This window comes from Carassius carassius, chromosome 1, assembly GCF_963082965.1.
Source record: "Carassius carassius chromosome 1, fCarCar2.1, whole genome shotgun sequence".
NCBI lineage: Eukaryota > Metazoa > Chordata > Actinopteri > Cypriniformes > Cyprinidae > Carassius > Carassius carassius.
In genome coordinates this window covers 31,366,570-31,392,709 of record NC_081755.1, presented here as the reverse complement: position 1 = coordinate 31,392,709, position 26,140 = coordinate 31,366,570, and the positions used below count along the sequence as shown (strand labels likewise).

Below are 26,140 nucleotides of genomic sequence, written 5' to 3'. Positions count from 1 at the left end.
ATTAACCCCACCTAACATTAAAGTTTTTAAATATAGTTTTATAATTTTACATTCAATATTCAAATGAACGTAGAAACAAAATAAAGACAGTATATTTTTAATGTTTGCTTAATAGCCTCTTTTTATGACTGATAGCAACTATCACTGATACCAATGCTAATAATTCCCCTAATATTTAAATAAAGTTATCAAACAACTAAATTATAAATTAAATATAGATGAATCCTTAAAGCTACAAAAGTTACTGATTTCCTCTTTTTTTCTTTTGTTCTTTGATTAAAAGGCATCACAGCAGCTGGGTTATTATGATATTTGGCTGCTATTACTTTAAGAGCTGCCGGTGCTGATCGTGAAACAGATCTGACATGCATGTTCATAGTTTTATTCGCATTTAAATATAAAATGATACAGGCTACAGTATGCGCCGCTGCATTTGTTCATGCATTTTACACTTACACTTATTCATTTAGCTGACGCTTTTATCCAAAGTGACTTACAATTGCTATATATGTCAGAGGTCGCACGCCTCTGGAGCAACTAGGGGTTAAGTGTCTTGCTCAGGGACACATTGTGTCTCACAGTGGATTCGAACCCAGGTCTCTCACACCAAAGGCATGTGTCTTATCCACTGCGCCAACACCACCCCATTTAACCATTTAGTTGTTATTCTTCGTATTTATGTTTGAACTTTAATTGCTACTCATCGTGTTAATGTCTATCTGTCAGGGTCTAAAGCATGGTGGCACCTTGCGTAGCTCCAGCAGTCCCCGTGGAGCACGAACCCGTTCCCCGTCCCGTGGCCGAACAGGCGACCGAGACGATAGGAGCCGACAAACACGAGGAAGACAAGGGTGAGAAAGAGAGAGTAGAAAGGACAAGGTTATAGCTTGTGATTCAGTGAACTCTATGCCTAAATCATCATCAATATTCACGTCCTCTGAAGACGTACAACTGAATGAGTCGAGCCGGTAATAAATGTGCATAAATGAATGTTAACCCTGTTGTCTGATACGTGTGCCTTTGTACAGGGCTGGCTCTATCAGTAGTCAGGGCACAGCAAGCGGGCAGCGGCGCCGTCTCTACAGTGCCGTGCCTGGCCGTGTGTTTGTGGCCACCCGCTCGCACTCGGCCCAGGGGGACCGTGAGATCAGCTTCAACAAGGGAGACAAAGTCAAAGGTGAATGGGTGTGTGTATGTGTGTGTGTGCCTCTGTGTCAGTGTGCGTTGTGTGAGAATATGTGTGTATGTCAGCAAGAGTGCCGTTAAATGTTTGTTTGTTTCTGTATGTTTTTCACAGGTGTGGATAAACGTTGTCTGTGTATGTATTCTGGTGATATGTGTTGGTATGTCAGTATATGTCTGTTTGTGAGCAATATCAATGTGCATGTTAGTGTGTGTATGTGTGTATTTTATATTAGAGTCCATTACTCTGTTTACGTCTGTCACCATAGCTTGCATACGTGAATGTTTTTTAAAGAATTAGTAAACTCATAAGTGATAGTGATTTTGCATGTGATTTGTGACTGAATGTGTGTTTGTTTGTACTTCAGATTGTACTCTAATTGTGTATCAGGGGCGTCTTGCACCTATGTTTTTTAATTGGGTACAAGGGGCAGTCCTAGCTGTTTTGGTGCCCTAAGGGGTATAAGATCATTATTTTGATGATTCATTATATGAGTGTGTGCAGGGGATCCACATTCAAAAACTGAACTGTCATATCCAGCCTGAGAAATGAAGTTCTAACTTTCTATTCATCAAAGCATCCTGAAACAAATGTGGAACCTAAATATAAAAGATGATCATTCAAAATTCCACTTGTCTGGTCATGGTGCTTCTGGTCTATATATTGTGTTTTCGTGACTGTGCAATGTTCATGTTTCCTGCTCGCACACACACACTGTTGTTTCTCTCTCTCCTCTTCTCTCAGTGTTGAGTGTGGGTGAAGGAGGTTACTGGGAGGGGACAGTTCGCGGGCGCACGGGCTGGTTCCCCTCTGACTGCGTGGAGGAGGTGGCTCTCCGCAGCCTGGAGTCCCGTTCAGGTGAGATTCCTCATGCACATGCACACACATTACACACACTTTATGTGTTTCAAAGACGTCCACGCTACACTCAGAGCTGTCATTTTGATAGTCCCAGATGTAGGTGTAGGACAGTCGGACTGCCACAGCTTCTCTGTGATGTTGTGATGTCAGACTTGGAGAGGGAGAGCAGTTATGATGACTATTAATAGTTTACAGCACTACTGGAGTGTGAGAGAGACCGCTTGTGCCATTTCACGCTGGCTAAACTCACCGTGGTTTGGGGCACACTTCAAGTCAGACATATATTTTCCTGTCATGCTGTAGTTGCATCCTCACACCCAACCTCATGTGGATGCGATTGTGTGTGCGTCTTTCAGAGAGCCGCAGCGAGAGAGCCAAGCGACTCTTCCGACATTACACCGTTGGATCCTACGACAGCTTTGACGCGCCCAGGTAAGAACACTTTCAAATTTATGGATGTGCATTGCTAATATGTAGATGTTGATTTGTTGTAATGAAGGACTTCCTGCTGAGAAGGCCAGTTTAGAGTTAGTTTACGCTGGTTTGTTGCTGATTTAGGTAGTGGACTAGTGTAATTCAATTCAATTCAATTCAAGTTTATTTGTATAGCGCTTTTTACAATACAAATCGTTACAAAGCAACTTTACAGAAAATTATGTTTCTACAATATTTAGTAGTAGCTAGTAGTTTGTGGACGTTTGACAGGATTTTAGAAAAAAAATAAATAAATAAAATAATAATAATACAAGACGTAGTCAGCTAGACGATGAACTATCAATATTATTAATTAATAGTAATTATATGATGCAGTCACACTTGTAGCAATATTAGTTGGTTCTGTTGTTGATTCAGGGTTAGCATCATCTGAGGTCCTCTGCGGGGTCAGCATCATCTCTTAGCTGCTGATCCAACAAAGTAAAATTAGTTTAACCCAAGCTAAAGAATAAAAATGCAGATGCAACTACACTCACAATTTAAGAGATACATTATTCGAATGCTTGGCGAAAGAGATGCGTTTTTAATCTAGATTTAAACAGAGAGAGTGTGTCTGAACCCTGAACATTATCAGGAAGGCTATTCCAGAGTTTGGGAGCCAAATGTGAAAAAGCTGTACCTCCTTTAGGGGACTTTGCTATCCTAGGAACTACCAAAAGTCCAGCGTTTTGTGACCTTAGGGTGCGTGATGGGTTGTAGCGTGGTAGAAGGCTAGTTAGGTACGCAGGAGCTAAACCATTTAGGGCCTCATAGGTAAGTAATGATAATTTGTAACTGATACGGAACTTAATAGGTAGCCAGTGCAGAGACTGTAAAATTGGGGTAATATGATCATATATTAAAAGAAATATAAAAGAATCTATATGTGTAAAAGAATCACTAAGGTGTAAAATACAAAAAAATACATAAATACAATACAACAATTGCATTCAAAGTACATCTTGCTAGTTTAAGGTAGTTAAGAAGCATCTAAAATGCTGGTCTTTTCAAGTTGCATTCTTCCCATATAGATTTGTTTCTCAAAACTGTCAGAAACCGTCAAGGAATTTGCGTTCTTTATTATCTACTTGCGTGTTCAGCACGTGGAGAGTTTTCTGTCAGTTCTTCTGAAGTGCTGCCGTTGGAAGTGACTCACCTGAGGAGGCCTTGGCGTCTTTTCTCGCACTGCTGTGAGTGTGAGTGATAGACTGATGGGCATGTAGACGGAGATGCCAGCATGTGATTCATGCATCTCAATGTTTGCGGCTTGTGAAGCTGGTTTTGGAAGTCAGATGCGAGTCTGTTATTTTTAATTAATTTCAGAATTAAACAGCTGAGACCGACGCTGAAGAATGTGACACTGAATTGAACTACAGTACTTTACAATTAGTCATCCATCATTTAAGCGGATAAAGTGTGGCATTTCGATTCAAGCTTCATATTTCATGTAAGAGTAGTGTACTAAGTGTATACCAAGTGCAGTGTAGTGTTCAAAGGGATAGTTCCCCCAACCATCCCTTTAAACACTGTGCATTCCTCTGCTTGTAAACAAGTCTCAGCACATCTGGGTTCTTCATCAGAACGGCAGCCCCTGCGTCAGCAGCATCACACACCTGTGTTGTGGTACTCTCCTGAATGCTGGTGTTGACTGACCTGTAAGAGAAGAAAAAGTGGAATAAACTTATTTTTGTTTTTTTTGCACAAAAAAAAGTATTCTCATAGCTTCATAACATTACAGTTGAACCACTGATGTCACATGGACTATTTTAATGATGTCCTTACTACATTTCTGAGCCATAAAATATTTCATTTGCTGTGAAGATTCAGAAAACTATTAGATTTCATCAAAAATATTTGTGTTCTGAAGATGAACAAAGGTCTTAGTGGTTTGGAATTGTATGAGGCTGAGTAATAAATTACAGAATATTCATTTTTCGGTGAACTGTCACTTTAAAGCTCAGTGTGGTAACCAGAAGGTTGTACGTAGACTTGATTTACTGTACACACACACACAAAAAATAAAATATTTTTTTTTTCTACTGTGAAGTTCCTTAACACAAAGTTTGTTTGATTTTTTTTATTTTATTAAGATCTGCTTCATAATGGAATTTTATAATTTTTTATGCTTAAAGGATTAGTTCATTCAAAAATCTAAATTATGTCATTAATAACTCAGCCTCATGTCGTTCCAAACCCGTGAGACCTCCATTAATCTTCGGGACACAGTTTAAGATATTTTAGATTTAGTCCGAGAGCTCTCAGTCCCTCCATTGAAACTGTGTGTACGGTATACTGTCCATGTCCAGAAAGGTAAGAAAAACATCATCAAAGTAGTCCATGTGACATCAGAGGGTCAGTTAGAATTTGTTGAAGCGTCGAAAATACATTTTGGTCCAAAAATAGCAAAAATTACGACTTTATTCAGCATTGACTCTTCCGTGTCTGTTGTGAGTGCGACTGCTGTGACTGTTGACGTATGATGCTGCTGACGTGTTATCTTTGTTATTGGGCGCACCAGAAAACATGTCAGCAGCATCATACGTCAACAGTTTTTGTTATTTTTGGACCAAAATGTATTTTTGATGCTTCAACAAATCCTAACTGACCCTCTGATGTCACATGGACTACTTTGATGATGTTTTTCTTACCTTTCTGGACATGGACAGTATACCGTACACACAGCTTCAATGGAGGGACTGAGAGCTCTCGGATTAAATCTAAAATATCTTAAACTGTGTTCCAAAGAGGTCTCACGGGTTTGAAACGACATGTGAGTTATTAATGACATAATTTTCATTTTTGGATGAACTAACCCTTTAAGTCTTTAAATATTTTTTAAGTTGTTTCAGCAATAAACACTTAATATTTTTCCAAATATGTATGATTAATTCTAAGACTGGAAAATTTGTTAACAAATTATTGTAAAGAGGATTTTATTTTATTTGTTTCTGTATTTTTTTTATTACAACCCGAATTCCGGAAAAGTTGGGACGTTTTTTAAATTTTAATAAAATGAAAACTAAAGGAATTTCAAATCACACGAGCCAATATTTTATTCACAATAGAACATAGATAACGTAGCAAATGTTTAAACTGAGAAATTTTACACTTTTATCCACTTAATTAGCTCATTTAAAATTTAATGCCTGCTACAGGTCTCAAAAAAGTTGGCACGGGGGCAACAAATGGCTAAAAAAGCAAGCAGTTTTGAAAAGATTCAGCTGGGAGAACATCTAGTGATTAATTAAGTTAATTGATATCAGGTCTGTAACATGATTAGCTATAAAAGCTTGGTCTTAGAGAAGCAGAGTCTCTCAGAAGTAAAGATGGGCAGAGGCTCTCCAATCTGTGAAAGAATGCGTAAAAAAATTGTGGAAAACTTTAAAAACAATGTTCCTCAACGTCAAATTGCAAAGGCTTTGCAAATCTCATCATCTACAGTGCATAACATCATCAAAAGATTCAGAGAAACTGGAGAAATCTCTGTGCGTAAGGGACAAGGCCGGAGACCTTTATTGGATGCCCGTGGTCTTCGGGCTCTCAGACGACACTGACATTACTAAATGGGCCCAGGAATACTTTCAGAAACCACTGTCGGTAAACACAATCCGCCGTGCCATCAGCAGATGCCAACTAAAGCTCTATCATGCAAAAAGGAAGCCATATGTGAACATGGTCCAGAAGCGCCGTCGTGTCCTGTGGGCCAAGGCTCATTTAAAATGGACTATTTCAAAGTGGAATAGTGTTTTATGGTCAGACGAGTCCAAATTTGACATTCTTGTTGGAAATCACGGACGCCATGTCCTCCGGGCTAAAGAGGAGGGAGACCTTCCAGCATGTTATCAGCGTTCAGTTCAAAAGCCAGCATCTCTGATGGTATGGGGGTGCATAAGTGCATACGGTATGGGCAGCTTGCATGTTTTGGAAGGCTCTGTGAATGCTGAAAGGTATATAAAGATTTTAGAGCAACATATGCTTCCCTCCAAACAACGTCTATTTCAGGGAAGGCCTTGTTTATTTCAGCAGGACAATGCAAAACCACATACTGCAGCTATAACAACAGCATGGCTTCGTCGTAGAAGAGTCTGGGTGCTAACCTGGCCTGCCTGCAGTCCAGATCTTTCACCTATAGAGAACATTTGGCGCATTTGCTATGTTATCTACGTTCTATTGTGAATAAAATATTGGCTCATGTGATTTGAAAGTCTTTTAGTTTTCATTTTATTAAAATTTAAAAAACGTCCCAACTTTTCCGGAATTCGGGTTGTAATTAATTAATTAATTAATATTTTTTATTAATTTATTTTATACAGGGCAAGTTGCCATTCGTTTAAAATATGCTTTATGTGTTTAATATATATGCTCTGCATCTCACATTTCTAAATGCAAAAACAGATTATTTTGTGGACGGCTCTTAAATCATCAGTAATCTACTTTTATAGGATGGTTCACATCATGGGCGTAGGTTTGGTCTCAGCTTTGGTGGGGACACCCCATACATCAAAACAGCCCCAGTAATACAGAATATTACAATACAGAAGTGAATCTACTTCATCTCATTATATTGTATCCTGACCCCGATATACCATCCTGTATACTGTCCCTAAAGAGCTAGTATAACTGTATAATCTAAAAAATGCACTCTCAAAAGAAAAAAAAACACACCTGAGACTGTGTAATGCTGAACAACCAAACGTTTTATTAACAAAAATTATTATGTACATTATTTATGTACATTAATTATTATGTATAGTATTTACACTAACAAAAAATACTCTGCAACAAGGAAACAAATCTAAATAAATATAATAACCTTTTTCTATTATAAAAACTATTTACCCTCCAGTACACTCACGTTTATGTTGACTGCAAGATTGTAAGTTAAGGTAAAGGCTAATTGACATTCAGTTACTTGCTAACGTAGCATTCTATCATCCTGGGTAACACATACTATCACCAGTTAATACTATTTTCCACAGTAGAATCTGCATTTGAAAGCCTAGTCAGTCAATACTGCTAGTTTATTTATGTGGCTAGCTAGTTATTTTGCCTACTTACACTCTGACTCTGCTTTATGAAAAAGCTTCTTATGTCCCCTTTTTTCTTCTTGGGTGGCATCTCCAAATTACAAAAAGGGGCAAAAAAAAAAAAACCGGAATATTAAAATGTTTTTACTCTGGCCTTTGTATGTGGCAGAGAGACAGCCCTGGTAACTTTTACCGTCGGCGTCGTCAACACACACACACACCCACACACACACACACACACTACCCGCTCGCTGCTAGTGCAAGCACAAAAGTAGTCCCGGCCCGTGCGTGTAGCCTGTCAGATACCCCGCCGCCAATCAAATTACGGCGTTTCTTGTACTGTCGTCCTGGCCGTTAGAATCGATCCAAATAGCAGTGCAAATGAGCTTGCTAAATATTGGGTGGGGACAAATTTGTAATCTCAAAATATTGATAGGGACTAGTACCTAGCGTCCCCCCCTAAACCTACGCCCATGGTTCACATAAAATGTGTCTTGTGTCATGTGTCACCCAGAGCCATTGTCAGGGGCTTGGGGAAATGAGGGGAGCTACTGAGCTCCTCTATGGTGTAGCCTACTCACTTGGCCTTGGGGAGCAGGGTGGGACTAAAAATACTGTCCCAGTCCCTTTGAATTTAACTGACACACCTATGAAATGAAATACTTTGCACAAGACTGTAATATCTGTATTTGGTGGCCATGTTGTAATCTCACTCTCTATCTCAGTCTATCTAACTGTCTGTGAGTCATGTGTTGGTAACTTAACACTGCTGAGCTCTTTTCATTAGCACCTCACAGTAAACATAAAGCTGCCTCATGTGATGTCATTCTGTCCCAGTCGCAAAGAGAGCTCAAATTCACCTCATCACAGCAGCCTGCAAGACAACACAATACAAGCCTAGCAAATTATTTACATACAAACATACACATAATAAATCAGATTTTTAATGTATACTCTGAATCTCGCTGATCACACTTGCTTACTCCCATTCGTGCATGTGTAGAAATACACTAAAAGACACACAGATTGAAACTTCTTACTGTGTTTTCAGTTTGTAATTGTTTTTTTCACCCCTCTATGTTTGGCTTAGTCACCCCCTCATCCCGCTCCACCTCTCCCTTGTGCTCTCTCTCTCTCTTTTAATTCCTCCCATTTTACTAACCCCCTGCACTCTTTCATTTTCTCTCCATCACCCTCCCACCCCTGTGGTGACTCCATCTGGAGGTCATACTATGAAGGGCACTAAAGAGCAAGGGAAAGAGAGAGAGAAAGAGAGGGATGAATGCATGGCTGAATAAATGGATGCAAAAGCATCTTGCAACTACTGACATGACCAAAGGGGGAAAAAAAACTTTTTGGCACCTTACCCTAAGTCTTTATTCAAGTGTGAAACATGTTAGTGTAGTAATAAAAATCAGTAGTAGTCACTAGATATCATTTTTAACTGTGTTGTATTATACCCAAAAATTCTTCATACAGTGGGCTGCCAGTAAAACTGATAAAAATTTGGGACCAGAAATTATTCAGACACTTTGACCTGACCATGTTTTGCTTTAGTGTTTTTTCTTTAATTGCTAATGCAACCTTTTTACACCAAAGACCGAACAAAATTAAACATTGCTTGCTAATTGTTTGACCTAAATTGGTATTATTTAATTGTGTAGTTAAATTTAACAGCTGACAGCTGTTCAGCTTAATATATTACATACCTTTCTAGCAAACTTATCTGACATTATCAAGATAAATTTGTTCTGCCACAGTTTAACTCTGAGTTCTTGTCATATTTTATGAAAATTTTCTAAACTATAGCAAATAAACTAGAAAAAAGGTTAGAAATGTTGAATGTGTCTGAAAAAATTTGGGTTTGACTATGTATGTGTGTGTATATATATATATATATAGTATAGAGAGAGAGAGAGAGAGAGAGAGAGAGAGAGAGAGAGAGAGAGAGAGAGATGTATGTGTGTGTGTTCAAATTTCTTCTACTAATACATTTAATTCCTTTTTTTATCTTTATAGGATAGTTTTAATGTGTTATGAACTCATGTCAAATAACATTTTTTATTTATTTTTTTATTTTTATTATATTAACCTTGATTAAATTCTATAAAAACATTCTCATCAAATTGTTTCTATTCTTCCTCCAACCTCTCAGCTCTTCTGTTCTTACCCCAGCCCCACTTTTCCAGGACCCTACAAATCACTATGTCCTTTCTGGCATCGCCTCACCACCTCCATCATTGTCCTTCCCTCGCAGAGTCATTTTTAATAGCAGCTTCCTCTCTCTGCATCATCCTTCTCTGCTCCTCGTCTTCCTTCGGTCTGTGCGAGCTCAACTGTGTCATAATTCCAGCGTCCCTGTCCCTGAGCACCCTGCAGCACTCTCTTTTTCCCTTCTCAGTGCACGTGATCTTTTTATAGGACAGTGATCTGCATAATAGGGTCAAGGACGTCCAGTATAATTTCAGGTAAAAGTTCACTGAACGAGTCTGCTTGAACACGGCTGCGCAGTCTTACGCTGAAAACGTGCCAGCAAGTTTTCTGGCATCGATACAGATAAGGGAACACGTGTACAAATACATACTGTACTGTACAGGCACATATACGCCTTCTGCCACTATCCACACTTCCTTACCCCCTCTCTTCCTGCTGATTCTCCCTCTCTTTTGCTCACTCTTTCTCTCCTCCTCTCTCTCTCTCTCTCTCTCTCTCATGCTCTTCATCACACACATGCTCTGAATGAACAGCGGTGTGGTGTAGTCTACCATGCTGGAGGACAGAAAGAGTGTGAGAGTTGTAGAAAGAGGAGGAATAAGGCAGTAGATTGTGGATCCAGCAATGCCGTAGAGAGCGAAGGAGGCAGAGGGAGACGGAGGGGGGAGGGCAGCGAGGACAACATCGACATCCAGCGAAAGAGGCTTTGACAGAGATGATGTGAGTTCTTGCTTTCTCTACCCTTTTGCTCTCTCTTCATCTTCTTGTTCATGTCTTTTGCTTCTCAGTTCTCTCATCCCTGACTGTGTTTCTTCTGAGTGATGGAGATGTGCTGCTGCGTTTGCCTCTTTTTCGACTCCCTCACTCGCTCGCTGTCCTCCTTCATTCATAGGATCTGTTTTGTTTACAGACATTGTTAAAGGAGAGGGAGGTGACAGGGGGAGGGGGAGGGGTCTCTCTCTACCTTCTTGTGCAAGCGTTGTCTGGTGGGTACATTGGTGTGCTTGTTTTTAAAGGGATGGATCACCTTTAAGTGATAATACTGTCATCATTGTGTTCTAGAACACTATGAGAAGTTTAACCGAATGACCAAGCTGCTTTATACATTTAAAAGATTGAAGACCCTATACTGTAAAATGCCGTTTCTACCTCATAAAATTACTTTTGTTGCTAAAAATGTATGTATTTTGGTTGATTCAGTGATAATTATATATTATTGTTTACCTAAAACCAGTTCACTTAAATCCGTTTTTTCCCCCCAGTGTAGAGCGGTGGTTCTCAAATAGCATCAGCAAATCTCTAAGGGGGCCTCTGGCTGACTTAAAATAATTTCAATTCAGCTAAAACAACTAATAATCAAAAAGACATTATCTTCATTTGTCCTCATAACTGTTTGTTTCTTTTGAAGAACAAGGGTTCCAACATTCCAACATGAAAAAACTGCATAAATGAGGTAAATGAATACATTAAAATAGATCATGTAAATTAATAAAATCTTAAAATTCATGGACATTACACATAGCTGTGGCAAGCTCTAAAAACTGTATTGGGTAGAAATTCTGAGTAAAAAAATATTGTGTGTTTTGTGTGTGTGTGTGTGTGTGTGTGTGTGCATGAAAACAGTGGTAACCCTGAAGAACATTCTCTTGGGAATGTTTTTGTGAATAATTGTGGGCTTTGGAGTCCAAAAGGTCCAAAAGGGTTGAGAAGAATTGTTCTAGGGGCTGTCAAGCTCCAGAAATGACAAAAAACACCAAATAAAGTATTCTTCTCGTGCTCGTGCACTATTTTCAAGTCATTTGACATATGATAAGATTTGTGTGAAAAACACTCATGATTCAAAGTCAAAGTTTACTGAAAATCTAGTAGTCTAGTCGTGGTCACTTTTATGGTATGGAAAAGTACCGCTTGGACATTTTGTCTTCCACAGAAGACAGAAACCCATATTACAGTAAGTAAATGATGTCAAAATTGTCATTTTGGGTGAACTATCCCTTTAAGGTAGGGCAGCATGATTTTAGGGGTTTAAGCCTCTACTCAAGGTCATTGCAGAAATAAGGGACAGTGTCGGCATAGAACTATGATAATAAGAGAAGACACGAAAAAAATAAAGGGCAGAGAGGGAGAGAGTGTGTTAGGTGTGGGAGGACAAGCAGAGGAAGAGGAAAGAACTAAGGTCAGTTGGACAGAAGGCAGAAGAGGAAGCAGATGGGTGTGGAAGTGTATACATCTGCCACGGTCCAAAGACAGGAACAGATCAACAGGTTCAGAGGAGGACGAAAAATGCACCACAGACAAGTGCAATACCCACAGACACTTTAAAAGGCAGTAAGAAGTGAGTGAGATTGTTCATGTATCTTTTCTGTCCCGATAGCTGCAAAAACAGTCGCTTGTGTAAGTAAACAGATCCACTTGGCTCTGTCCAGTGGCTAGTGAGACTTATATTAATCTCTCTCGCTCTTATTTCTTGTGTGACCGTGATTACTCAACCATGCACCAATGGTACACATAGCATGCATGGCTAATGTCATTGACCCATGGTCTGCTTATTAGTCTGATTAACATGCAGACTCTTGGACCATTACAAACATTGAGCTAATTAACACGCCAATTACTTTTTGAGAGTTCATTAATTTTATGTAATTATGTAAAAAAAAAAGAGTAAATTATTATTTTTTAAATCAGTCATACTTTGCAGAAAATACATTTTGTGTTATTTTATGCATTTAAAAGTTAACGTCTTAATTAGACAATATTAGGGGAAGTCGTGGCCTAATGGTTAGAGAGTCGGACTCCCAATCGAAAGGTTGTGAGTTCGAGTCCCGGGCCGGCAGGAATTGTGGGTGGGGGGAGTGCATGTACAGTTCTCTCTCCACCTTCAATACCATGACTTAGGTGCCCTTGAGCAAGGCATCGAACCCCCAACTGCTCCCCGGGCGCCGCAGCATAAATGGCTGCCCACTGCTCCGGGTGTGTGCTCACAGTGTGTGTGTGTGTTCACTGCTCTGTGTGTGTGCACTTTGGATGGGTTAAACACAGAGCACAAATTCCGAGTATGGGTCACCATACTTGGCTGAATGTCACTTCACTCATATCATATCAAATTCTTGAAAGTTTTACAGTAGCTCTTGTTATCAATGCTAAATACATTTTGGACCTTAACTATTACTAGGAAGTTTGTTGCAGTAGTTTTAAAGACCCCACAAGGTGTGTGGCCATTAGTTTCTTTAAACAAATTTTTTTTATTTATTTATATATTTTTTCATTTATTCAAGGAGTATGGTCTTTGTCTTTTTCAAACTGAATAGAAATGTTTTATCTAAGTATAATCCAGCATAATTACAATGTGTTTACAAAGGTATTATTTAAAGAACTGGTTTCAAAGCAAGAGACAAGGTAATTGCTAGGACAAAGAAAAGCTTACAGGTGATATTTTTGACAAGTATATTTTGCTTTTCCGTAAAAATACTGTACACTAAAAATGAACACACTGTTACATGAGCAGCAAATCAGCATATTAGAATGATTCCTGAAGACTGGAGTTCTTTAAAATATAATATAAAAATTGTCGGTAAGTCGGTAAACTCACACTTCTGCTGTCTTGGCTATTGTTTTTGTATTTACAAAATTAAAAAAAAATCCAGACATCACAGTCCCTCAGACTGCTGTATCTTGTCTCAGTCGATGTACAATGAATCCGTGTGACCACAGGCAACAGCATTGAAAACAGAAATAAAAAAAATCACGTTCATTCAGTAGCTAGTGATATTGATGATGTAATAGGCGGATGGTGGTTCAGAGCTGTAGTGCTCTATGGCTACCCAACAAGAGCACTAGAAAGTGCTCCCTCTCTCTCTCTTGTTCTTTTCCTGTCTCTCTACCTCTCAAAGGCTGCTGCCAGTTTTATGAATGGGAAAACAGTGACTTGTGGAGGCAGTGATAGAAACATTGCTCTGTTCATCTCACATGGCTGCTGAAGAAGAGCGGAAAAGGCAGATGTGTACATGAGAGGGAGGAGTAAAAGAGAGACAGATGACAGTTATCTTGCCCTAGTGAAACTGGTGCTTGGCATTTTAATTGCACCTTCCCAATGGTTTGATCTCCTATACCGCAGCAGGTGTGTGTATGCACGCATTAGCCATGTGCTTTTTATTTATTTTTTCTATCTAAATATGCTCTAGATGAACGCTTGCTACTGTTACGGTGCACTTTGCTGTTTTTTAAGCGTCTCACGCCGTGAGCGATTGACATCTGCGACACCTGTGAATTGTCCCTAGCTTTATTTAAAACGCTGAAATGCTTCCTGTGTAAACGGCCTCTAAACATCCTTTACATTCAATGCATGCATTAACTAATCAGCAAACAAACTAAGTCACCTCAAGCCCCATTCTCTCTCCCTTCATCAAATTGCATCATTTCTCTCCTCTTTCATGCTAAACCATGTCTTCCAACCACACATTCTCTCTCTCTTTCTGTCCCTCTATCTCACCCTCCCTCCCTCTCTTTCTCCTTGCCTCGCTCGCTCTCTCTCCTCCTCTGTCGCAGTCACAGTGAACCATCGCTCTCTCTCTCTCGCTCTCTCTCTCTCGCATTCTCTCTCTCACATTCTCTCTCTCTCTCTCCGTCTTAAGTATGAAAGGGTTGGGAGAGCTAGGCCCTCGTTCTCACTCTCTCCATCTCTCTCTCCTCCTCTCCTCCCCTTGCACGGCTCTCGTTTGCTGTTCTCTGGCTGGAAGAGGAGCAGCAATAAGAGGAGGAGGTGGAGGAGGAGGAGGAGGAGGGGGGGGAAATGGCGATGGGAGGATGCGGAGAGGAGGATCTCTCTCTCTCCCTCTCCCTCTCGTCGTCCTGGCCATCGCTAGGCCCTATGAATCGCAGCGTCTGGTTCATTTACAGGTACTGGCTGTTTTCATGTTTTTCTCACGGTTGGTAGGGAGGGAGGGAGGGAGGTGGGCTAGAGAGAGCGCCGCATCAGTGCAAGGAACGAGCCGGAGTGATGGAGTGGATCGACAGGCAGGGATGTGTTGCAATGCATGCGTGTTTGGACGTGTGCGTGTGTCTATGTGCAGAAGAGTGAGCACTCGCTCACGCATTAGCCAGAGTAGCACTTCTCCACAGCTGCATGTGTGTGTGTGTGTGCGCGCGTGTGTGAATCGCAGCTTCTGTCTCTCTGTTAACGGCCGCAGAATACAATGTCTGCCTCCAGCCAGATACACCGTTGCTCTGATGGACAGAATGCTAAACCAGTGTGTGTTTCTGCGCCTGCGAGTGTGTGTGTGTGTGAGATGGAGAGAGAATGTGCTGGGCTCTGTTAGCTGCTGATTTAGAGGAGTTTGCTTCACTGGAAGGGATTGATGCTTTTGGGTTCTTCTGTCGGGTGTTTGTGTGATCATACACACCGTATGTGTGATTTGCATGTGTACATTCAAGAAATTAAGAATGATCACTCAGGAGGGGACGTATGCGCTGGGTTCTTGTAACCCCTGCTGCGTTTATTGTGGAGTGTGTTAGGTTTGATGTGGTGCTGATCTTGTACAGTGTCCGCTTGGCGTTTTTTGTTTTTTTTTGTGCACTGATGTTATCATGTGTTGGCTCTTATTAGACCGAAAACTCTTTTATTAAGTTGGACAAATACAACCGTGGTGTGTTATTGTCCCTGCGATGTGGCTGGGTGTTGGTTTGTCACTATAAAGATGGTGTAACCTCTTAATAGTTGTACGTTGAGATTGCGTAGTCTTCACCTGTGTACAGTAATTACGGATGCGGCTACTGTATAAACTGTCTGTATCACTTCATAGGACGAACCTATTGCCCAAAATGTCAGAAAGAGAGCAAGGACAATGATAAGTGTGTGGCAGAGAGGTTCGGTGGGGTGTGAGATGTCTGTAACTTTAAAAAGGGAGTGCCAACTTGAAGAGAGACTATCACTTTCTGCATATCAATTCATTCCTGGCTTGTTTTCGATCTGGGCAGGGATGAGTGGGTGATATGGAGAATGGCCACCGTTGGCATCCCTCTGTGCAGGCGCGATGGACGATATGTGAGAAGGAGTGCGGAAGGACTGCTGGAGAGAAGAGAGGACTGAGATAGAAAGCAGGGTAGGAGGTGACACACAGAGGAGTTACTGAAAGAGTTGACGGGGAGATATGAGCGACCCCCTGGCCTCGGGTTCGTGGTCTTTAAGAGGTTCACTGAAAGCTTTTACATTTGGCTTTTAGATGGAGGCTGGAGTTTGGAAGCATTCAAGGAAAGAGAGATTGAAATGAACAGATGGAGTGGGTTGAGGGCTGAGCCTGTGTACAGTGTGACTATCAGCATGTGGGTACAGTATGGTACAGTTGAAACTATATCTCACCAGCACCTGACTGGCACTGGACACACACACACAGAAGCCCTCACACAGACTTAAGAGTGCAAACAACTTGCAACACAGGCAATCAGGCTTCAAAGTGACAGTATTACTTGACTAAAAATATAAATAATAATAATTTATAGGTAGAAAGGTAGGCCATATTTTCGTAATTTGTATGTGCAGTTGTATGTTTATATATATGTACAACCCGAATTCCGGAAAAGTTGGGACGTTTTTTAAATTTTAATAAAATGAAAACTAAAAGACTTTCAAATCACATGAGCCAATATTTTATTCACAATAGAACATAGATAACATAGCAAATGTTTAAACTGAGAAAGTTTACAATTTTATGCACAAAATGAGCTCATTTCAATTTTGATTTCTGCTACAGGTCTCAAAATAGTTGGGACGGGGCATGTTTACCATGGTGTAGCATCTCCTTTTCTTTTCAAAACAGTTTGAAGACGTCTGGGCATTGAGGCTATGAGTTGCTGGAGTTTTGCTGTTGGAATTTGGTCCCATTCTTGCCTTATATAGATTTCCAGCTGCTGAAGAGTTCGTGGTCGTCTTTGACGTATTTTTCGTTTAATGATGCGCCAAATGTTCTCTATAGGTGAAAGATCTGGACTGCAGGCAGGCCAGGTTAGCACCCGGACTCTTCTACGACGAAGCCATGCTGTTGTTATAGCTGCAGTATGTGGTTTTGCATTGTCCTGCTGAAATAAACAAGGCCTTTCTCTGAAATAGACGTTGTTTGGAGGGAAGCATATGTTGCTCTAAAACCTTTATATACCTTTCAGCATTCACAGAGCTTTCCAAAACATGCAAGCTGCCCATACCGTATGCACTTATGCACCCCCATACCATCAGAGATGCTGGCTTTTGAACTGAACGCTGATAACATGCTGGAAGGTCTCCCTCCTCTTTAGCCCGGAGGACATGGCGTCCGTGATTTCCAACAAGAATGTCAAATTTGGACTCGTCTGACCATAAAACACTATTCCACTTTGAAATAGTCCATTTTAAATGAGCCTTGGCCCACAGGACACGACGGCGCTTCTGGACCATGTTCACATATGGCTTCCTTTTTGCATGATAGAGCTTTAGTTGGCATCTGCTGATGGCACGGCGGATTGTGTTTACCGACAGTGGTTTCTGAAAGTATTCCTGGGCCCATTTAGTAATGTCATTGACACAATCATGCCGATGAGTGATGCAGTGTCGTCTGAGAGCCCGAAGACCACGGGCATCCAATAAAGGTCTCCGGCCTTGTCCCTTACGCACAGAGATTTCTCCAGTTTCTCTGAATCTTTTGATGATGTTATGCACTGTAGATGATGAGATTTGCAAAGCCTTTGCAATTTGACGTTGAGGAACATTGTTTTTAAAGTTTTCCACAATTTTTTTACGCAGTCTTTCACAGATTGGAGAGCCTCTGCCCATCTTTACTTCTGAGAGACTCTGCTTCTCTAAGACAAAGCTTTTATAGCTAATCATGTTACAGACCTGATATCAATTAACTTAATTAATCACTAGATGTTCTCCCAGCTGAATCTTTTCAAAACTGCTTGCTTTTTTAGCCATTTGTTGCCCCCGTGCCAACTTTTTTGAGACCTGTAGCAGGCATTAAATTTTAAATGAGCTAATTAAGTGGATAAAAGTGTAAAATTTCTCAGTTTAAACATTTGCTACGTTATCTATGTTCTATTGTGAATAAAATATTGGCTCATGTGATTTGAAATTCCTTTAGTTTTCATTTTATTAAAATTTAAAAAATGTCCCAACTTTTCCGGAATTCGGGTTGTATATATATATATATATATGCGTGTGTGTGTGTGGTGCACCTGCCCAACTCAATCAGAGCAATCTTGAAGAAACAGCTAAAAACACATCTCTTCCATCTTAACTTGACCCACTAACTCTAGCACTCTCCATTCTACGGTAATACTATTCTTTAAAAAAAACATGCCTTTTAGATTTGCACTCTATTCATTTACTAACTGATTGTTTTCTTTGAGGAAAAAAAACTAACACTAGCTTCTCTATTATTTTTTTCTATTCTGTGTTTTCCTTTTATTTATTATAGAATTAAAAAAAATATTGCTACATGTACTATGTTAAACTAACAGACTTGTTATAGCACTTGCATATCATCACTTTTGTTGATTTTGTTTACTTCCATTGTCCTCATTTGTAAGTCGTTTTTGAATACAAGCGTCTGCTGAATTACTAAATGTAAATATAAATATGTACTTGCAATATACCTGTATATACAGTGCCCTTCATAAGTATTGGAATAGAAAAGACAAAATTGCTCTGTTTGCTGTGGAGCCAAGAAATCTGTAAATATGATCAAAAGATGAATATGAGACAAAACTACAGAATGTGACTTTGTCACATTTTATTATTGGCTGTTTTAATACAAATGTTTTACCAGTTAAGAAGATCAGCACTTTTAGAGTTTCATCTCCCTCTCTGATGGGAGCAGAAGTATTGGAGCAGTTGCCTCAGAGGTCTTTCTAAGAGTTCAGCTGTGTCCTGTTGCATTGATTCTTAGATATAAAAAGCAGGGAATGTGTCGTATCAGTTATATTCATTGCTTCTGCATTCTCAGTCTCGCATTCGATGACGACACACACAAACCAGGATGAAGACGAGGGGGCTGACTTTGAGAGAAAAGCAAGCTGCTACCAGAACAGAGGAAGTCAATTAGAGCTACTGCAAAAACAAAGGGCATGGAGAAATCAAGAGTTTGGAAACTACTGGCAACATCAGCAACCAACGATGACCTGATCGGCTGAGAAAAACAACAGTTGTTGATCATAGACAAATCATGAAAGCTGTGAAAATGAACCCTAAAATACAGGTCTGTAAAAACAACCTCCAGAAAGCTGGGGTGATGCTCTGTCTATCTACAGTCCGCAGGAGACTTTGACACAGAATTACAGAAGCTACAGCAAGACGCAAACCTCTGACAAGTACCAAAAACAGAAAGGGAAGATTACAGTTAAAAGCCAGTAGAGTTTTATGGACAGCTGAGACAAGGATCAGCCTTTAAATGATGAGAAAGCAAAAGTGTGGAGAGAAAAAAGGGAACTTCAAATGATCCCAAGCATTCAGCCTCATCTGTAAAGCGCGGTGGAGGTGGTGTCATGGCATGGGCATGCATGGCTGTCTCTGGAATTTTAATGATGGCATTAGCAGGATGAATTTAGAAGGGTACAAAATCATCTTGGCTACCAATATTCAAGAAAATGCCAACAGGTTCATCAGGAAGCGCTACATATTGCATCAGGACAATGACCCCAATCACCCGCCAGTTCAGTCAAGGACTTTATCAGAGCAAAAAAATGTAAAGTCTTAGATTGCCCAAGTCAATCTCCAGATTTAAATCTGATTGAACATTAATTTCACCAGTTGAAGAGGAGACTAAAGACAGAAACTCCCCAAAACAAGCAACAGTTGGAACTGGCTGCATTAAAGCACCAAGAGTCTGCTGATGTCTGTGGGTCGCAGACTCACTGCTCTGATTGCATGCAAGGATCTGCAACAAAATAATGGCTTTTAATATTTTACATCTGCCTTAAATTCAACTGTTCCAACCCTTCTGCTCACATCAGATAGTGGGATGAACTCTGAAAGTGCTGTCCTTTTTATTTGGTAAAACATGTGTGTCGAAACAGCTAATAATAAAATGTGGCATTCTTTAGTTTTGTCTCATATTCATCTTTTAATCATTTTTGCAAATGTCTTGACTCCACAGAAAACAGAGTAATTTTTATTTTTACTGTTCCAATAATTATGGAGGGCACTTTATGTATATATTACATGTATATATAATTGCTAAACACATGGTATTAACCTTTGCCCTCTTAGTGCTCCATTTATACTGACTGTTTTGTGGCGAAATTTGGCCGTGTACAGGCTTGGTCTAGTGTCCTTTTTTTATTACAAATTATTTTGCCTGCCATGTTGCAAAGTGTACAGTTTTAACAGATGGTAACACAAAAAAAGGCACTTCCTTTACTGTGTAAGTAATACCAACATTTGCAGGCTCACTAAACTCAAAATGATTTAAAATAATTCATTTAACTAACATAATTCATTTACTTTTGTTGATTTCTGTGGATTAATTTGCTCTCTCCTGTAGCAAATAAATGTATGTAGCAAATAAATGTATTTCTTGCATTGTGAATGTTGAACTTGCAATATTAGTATTTTAAAAGTGTCATACCTGAAATCCTACAGCACTGTTCAGGCTTTTCATTTCCATGGTTTTTAACCCGGGGCAGCCAAGGGCATTCTAGGAGAGTGATATACTTTAGTTCAATACACTCACACGTTCACTCAGTGCACTTACTAATACATGTCCCGGTGCGGACTCGATTGTGATACTGTGTGTGCTTGCTTGGTTGTTTCCCACTTGCACACCTGTGCTGAACAATCCCACAAACTGTGGTAGTGCATTGACAACACGAGCGCAATACTAACCTTAATCTCTCTTACACTGACCTTATAGTCGAGCGCTGCTTTAATGCCACTGTCACATTAAGATTCCCCCAAAACACTTCAACTTAGATGAAAGGAGACACATGGCTCTGGGCTGTACATGCACACCTGCAGAATCTGGGTTTGGAGCTGTATAGCATGAAGGCAGCATTTCTGATGGCGTTTATCAGAGCTGCTGCACATGATTCATGAAATCACTGGCCATATGACTCATGGACTGGCAGAGACACTGTTGGACAAACAACCACACTGAGTCACTAACACAGTAACGACTCCTCTAACTCACTGAAACCTATACCATCTAAGTATCAGCATAACTGTCTACTGACTTCACACATTCACAAATATATCAGTGCAGAGACTGAATGACAGTGAGTGATATAATGACTGAAGGAACTGTGAATCATTTCAACTGCTCGTAAATCATTTTGGAGTCGCGTATACACTAATTAAGAAAAATAAACATATGAGTTGTGTCCCAAGTGACATACTATACACAGTGCATTTATGCTATGTATTTAACTGTCTAGTCTAGGGTATGCATTTTACATGTATTTATCATCCAATTTTGAAATCTGATAAAGGACTCTATACTGTATAATGAAAACTGCAACAGTTGAGTGCATGTGTCCAAGTGTCCAAAATTCCACAATCTGTTTTGTAAAGTTTTCAGTGTGAACATGCTATGGTGTTTATACTACAAAATAGCATAGAATAATGCACAAAGGCAAATGGGGACACAACTAGGTTTGTGAGGATTTTTACTATTTACATAAGGATTTTTACATGCTTTATAATCACTTTCACTGGCCCCACCTAAAATAAAATGTATTATTATTATTTTACTTTCATATTGCAAGTTATGAATGACACTTTTGTGGCATGCTAGCCTGTATGCACTGTAAGTTGCTTTGGATAAAAGCATCTGCTAAATGCATAAATTTAATATACATTTTTTTATTTTATATATATATATATATATATATATATGTATATATAAATAAATTTATGCATTTAGCAGACGCTTTTATCCAAAGCGACTTACAGTGCATTCAGGCTATCAATTTTAACCTATCATGTGTTCCCGAGGAATCGAACCCCCAACCTTGCGCTTGATAGCACATTGCTCTACCAACTGAGCGACAGACAGACAGACAGACAGATTTAATAAAATAAAAATTCTGATGTTTAAGTAATGAGTATTATATGTATAGGCTACATATATATATATATATATATATATATATATATATATATATACATACATACATACATACATACATATCTCACTGTGGATTCTGTGTCAAATGTTCACTACCTCTGCAAATCCTTGAATGATGCATTGAGATTGCATTGCCTCAGCTTTTACTATTCCGAGCAAACAGTGCCTAAATATAGACGTGATCTCAGACATAACAACCTGGCTTTTGCCATTTGTTTTATACTCTTGCTGTGGCCAGTTATGTACTTGGCCCAGCTTACACTCGTTTGATTTGGAAAACATTATGCTTGGGTGTTTTGTTGAGATCCCTTCGAGGTGAACATTGGAATGCTGAATGACTAATTCTGTTCAATATAGCTGCCAAGTGTGTGCACTGTATCACTCACTGTGCATGTCTACATATTAGTCTGGCTAGTTCCTATATCCAGTTCTGGCCGTTGCTCAGGCAACCGCCAACATCTCACTTACAGTGCCCATTGCACATACAAACAGCACATAGAAGATCTGAAGATCTGTATCCTAACTACAGGACGACGTGATTGTGTTATTGCAGTGGATCAACTTGTTCTGCCCAGTCTTCTGCTGGGTGACATTTGAGCTCCATTTAAGATTGGCACAATGTTGTGAAGGTTTGTTTGATGGATGAACTTCAGAACTTCAAACTTCAAATCAAGCCTCGGTAACTGGTTTCCCGCCAAATTGTGCTTGTAATACTGTTTACAGCAGGAGAATGGCCGTGTGTGGTCTGACCTGCCGTTGTTTTTTGCATCAACCCAGTCCATCCCCCTAGTCCCTCTCTTCTTGTCCTGGGGCAGTGAAAGGATACAGTTGGTTAAGTCTTCTGAACACAGAGCTGAAGGATGGGGATATTGTGTTGACACAAGAGCATGGATGCCAGAGTATTGTAAACAAAGCTGTGGTGTCAGTTAGATGGGCTCTGCTGTGAATGGAAACCACTAGTGGGACAGCTTTCGATTTTCAACAGGAAGTTTGCGACAACCAATGCCTTACTTGAATGATATATGTATTAAAATTACCTTGCCATTCAATTTGGGTCAGTTAGATAGGTAAAGGTATACAGTGATACATTATTGTTAAATAGAACAATCAAAAGCACGGCATTTGTTTGTAATAGAAACCTTTTGTAAAACACTCATAAAACATCTTACTGAGAGGATATATATTTAAATATTTTAGAAAATTAAAGCAAAAGTTATTACATGGCACTGTTTAGTTTTAAAACAAAGCTGTATGTTTTCATCTTGCATATTGCTATTTGGAAATATTGTTTAAAATGTCGTTTTTAGGTATTTTTTAGGTAGGTAATTTCAGTGTGTAACCATAAAAACAGCTTTTAGAAGCAACATTGCAGACAATAAAAATAGTAAGTATAGGCCTATATTTTTTTTCATTCATATGTGACATCTGTGCCTCCCCACTAATGAAAAACATATTAAACTGGCATAGAAGAATTTTAGCAATGAAATAAATGGCACACTTCAAGTACAGGCTGTCCTGTAATGTATGCGTTCGTACCTTCATACCTATCCGCTTTTCTCTGGCCTCTGACCCTCCCACCATCACCTCCTTCACTCAGTAGCTTGTTTAAGTGTTTTCCTGACTTTTACCATGTCTTTTGTCCTCTTTTATCTGCCTCTTCTACTCCAACTTTCTTTCTTTCTTTCAGTGACTACATAATCAAGGAGAAGACAGTCCTCCTGCAGAAAAAAGACAATGAAGGTTTTGGCTTTGTGCTGAGAGGAGCCAAGGGTAAGTGCAGGGTGCATAATAATACATTTTTTATATATTAATTTATGTTTCAGCATTTTCATTTCATTTCACAAGTTAGATCACAGATATGTCATTATGCAGTAAAAAGACGCTCATTAACAGGATCATATATCACATACAATTTTGTCACTTTTTTTGGCAAATAAGTTTTATTGAAAGATAAAGATTTGAAGATGAATTTGTTACATATTTCGTCAAAATCAAAAAAAGAAAAGAGAGAGAAAAAAACACCACAAACAATCCCTTATTAGAACTGTTTGCATTAAATTGTAAGTATGATGAAATAAATATTTTATTAATATTAACAAATTATGCTTTAGTCCGTAGAGTCTCCATCAGGATAACAGAGAAACGGTGCTAGATTTTGTCAAACTGCTCAAATTTGCCCTTCGGGCAGTACCTAATTTGTTCCAAATGTAAAGTAGAAATCATTTCTCCAAGCCATATAGCTTACATGAAAAACACTCCTTTTTCTTCCAGAACAACAGTAGTAACTTCTTGGCTGTAATTAAACTGTATGCAAGCAGTTTGTGTTGTGCTCCTGATAATGAATGCATATGTTCAGAAAGTCCCAGAATTAAAAGTGCCGTATTTGCACCCTAAAAATATCTGTTTTTGTTATTAATGTCAATGGTTTGGAGTGACAAAAAAAGAATGTGACATTACCCAAAAACGACTCTCTTTTAATAAATCGACCCCCCTGAAAGTAATTGAATAATTCACACACTGCATAAGAGGGCACATTCACTCTCTTATGCACACATTTACACTGATGCGTTCCAGAGCTGGAATGGGAACATATGACACAATCTTTTATCACTGCTCATCTTTTCTTTTTCATTTTCTCGTGTTTTCTCATAATTGTCAACCTCAATAGAACATTCTGGACAGGCACGCTACACTGATTATATAAATGTCCTCTCTTTGTAGCTCAGACCCCTATAGAAGAGTTCACTCCCACCCCAGCCTTTCCAGCACTGCAGTACCTTGAGTCTGTCGACGAGGGAGGCGTGGCTTGGAGAGCTGGTCTGCGAATGGGAGACTTCCTTATCGAGGTGTCTGCAGAACTGCATCATGGAACTTATGTTCTGTTCTCCCCTCCTTTATCATTACTTCAAGTCTCTCTAGAACTGTCCTCATTACTCAAGGCCTCTCTGTATCTTTCTGTTTATTGTTTCTTTCTCTTCTCCAGGTAAATGGTCAGAATGTAGTTAAGGTGGGACACAGGCAGGTGGTCAATATGATCAGGCAAGGCGGCAACAGCCTCATGGTCAAGGTTGTCATGGTTACCCGGAACCCTGATATGGAGGAAGGGGTCCGAAAGAAAAGTAAGAGATACAAACTCACACAGCAGATACAACAGTAAAGTGTTACATGATGATCATAATTGGACACCGGTGACACTCTCTCTCTCTCTCTCTCTCTCTCTCTCTCTCTCTCTACACAGTCCCACAGCAGAGTAAAAGGCTGAGCACACCGGCTATTGCTCTGCGCTCCAAATCCATGACATCAGAACTGGAAGAGATGGGTAAGATGTGGGAAATGAGAGGACAGAATGGGGGGGGGGGGTTGAGTGCAGTGTTTCCCAACCTTTTTTGATCCCTACAGCCCCTCACTAAGGCTCAGTTGCCCCTTAATCAGCACAAACCAGAAATTTTTCATTTGAATACATATGCTGGATATGATTTACATATAGTGACATAGAAATCTTCCTCTATAAGGTGTTTCTATGTAGTACATACTCCACTGTTTAAAAGCTTGGGCTCATCAGGAATATTTTTTAAAGAAATGTCATATGCTTGTCAAGGCTGCATTTATTTGATCAAAATACAGTAAAAACATTACGCATTATGACATTTTTAAAATAGCTGTTTCTGTTTTCTATATCTTTCAAAAACTAACTAAGCGAAGGTGGATTTTCAGCATCATTATTCAGTGTCACATGATGCTTAAGAAATCACTCCAATATATTGATTTGCTGCTCAAGAAACATTTCTTATTATTATCAGTGTTGAAAACATTTTGCTGTCATACATCTTGTCATAAATAAAGTTAAGGAAGCAAGCATAATGTTGTGCTGCTTAATATTTTTGGGGAAAAAATTTATAATTTTTTTTCAGGGCTCTTCAATGAATAGGTACAAGTACAAAAGAACAGCATTTATTTGAAATGGAAATATTTGGTTAAAAGTATTTGTCTTATTGTCATTTTTGATCAATATAATTCATCCTTGCTGAAAGAAAGTATAAAAAAATGATAAACAATATGGAACAGTAGTGTATTTAGAATTATAACACAACTGAATCATGATGAATAATTTTAAACAATAATTTTAATCTATTAGCAGCACTTAAATTTAAGGAGTCATTTCTATCATATGGGTTCAGCAAAAAGCTAAATTGTTTAAGTACTTCCTGCTTATGTAACCCCTGGGGTTTGCATACCCTGGGCTGGGAATCACTGCACTTGAGGACAGAACCAGAGAGAGGACAGCGAGGAGAGAA

The 26,140-nt window shown here is 39.3% G+C and overlaps 1 protein-coding gene across 1 annotated transcript in view; it reads left to right on the top strand.

Annotated features, from left to right (window-relative positions):
- LOC132145192 (SH3 and multiple ankyrin repeat domains protein 1-like) overlaps window positions 1–26,140 on the top strand; it is a 120,299-nt gene that overhangs the window by 76,158 nt on the left and 18,001 nt on the right. The window contains exons 13-20 of the mRNA XM_059556007.1: window positions 727–851; window positions 1,029–1,177; window positions 1,928–2,041; window positions 2,401–2,476; window positions 23,533–23,615; window positions 24,567–24,691; window positions 24,829–24,964; window positions 25,084–25,164. Coding sequence (XP_059411990.1) covers window positions 727–851; window positions 1,029–1,177; window positions 1,928–2,041; window positions 2,401–2,476; window positions 23,533–23,615; window positions 24,567–24,691; window positions 24,829–24,964; window positions 25,084–25,164 — 889 coding nt within the window. The remainder of the gene's footprint in view (window positions 1–726; window positions 852–1,028; window positions 1,178–1,927; window positions 2,042–2,400; window positions 2,477–23,532; window positions 23,616–24,566; window positions 24,692–24,828; window positions 24,965–25,083; window positions 25,165–26,140) is intronic.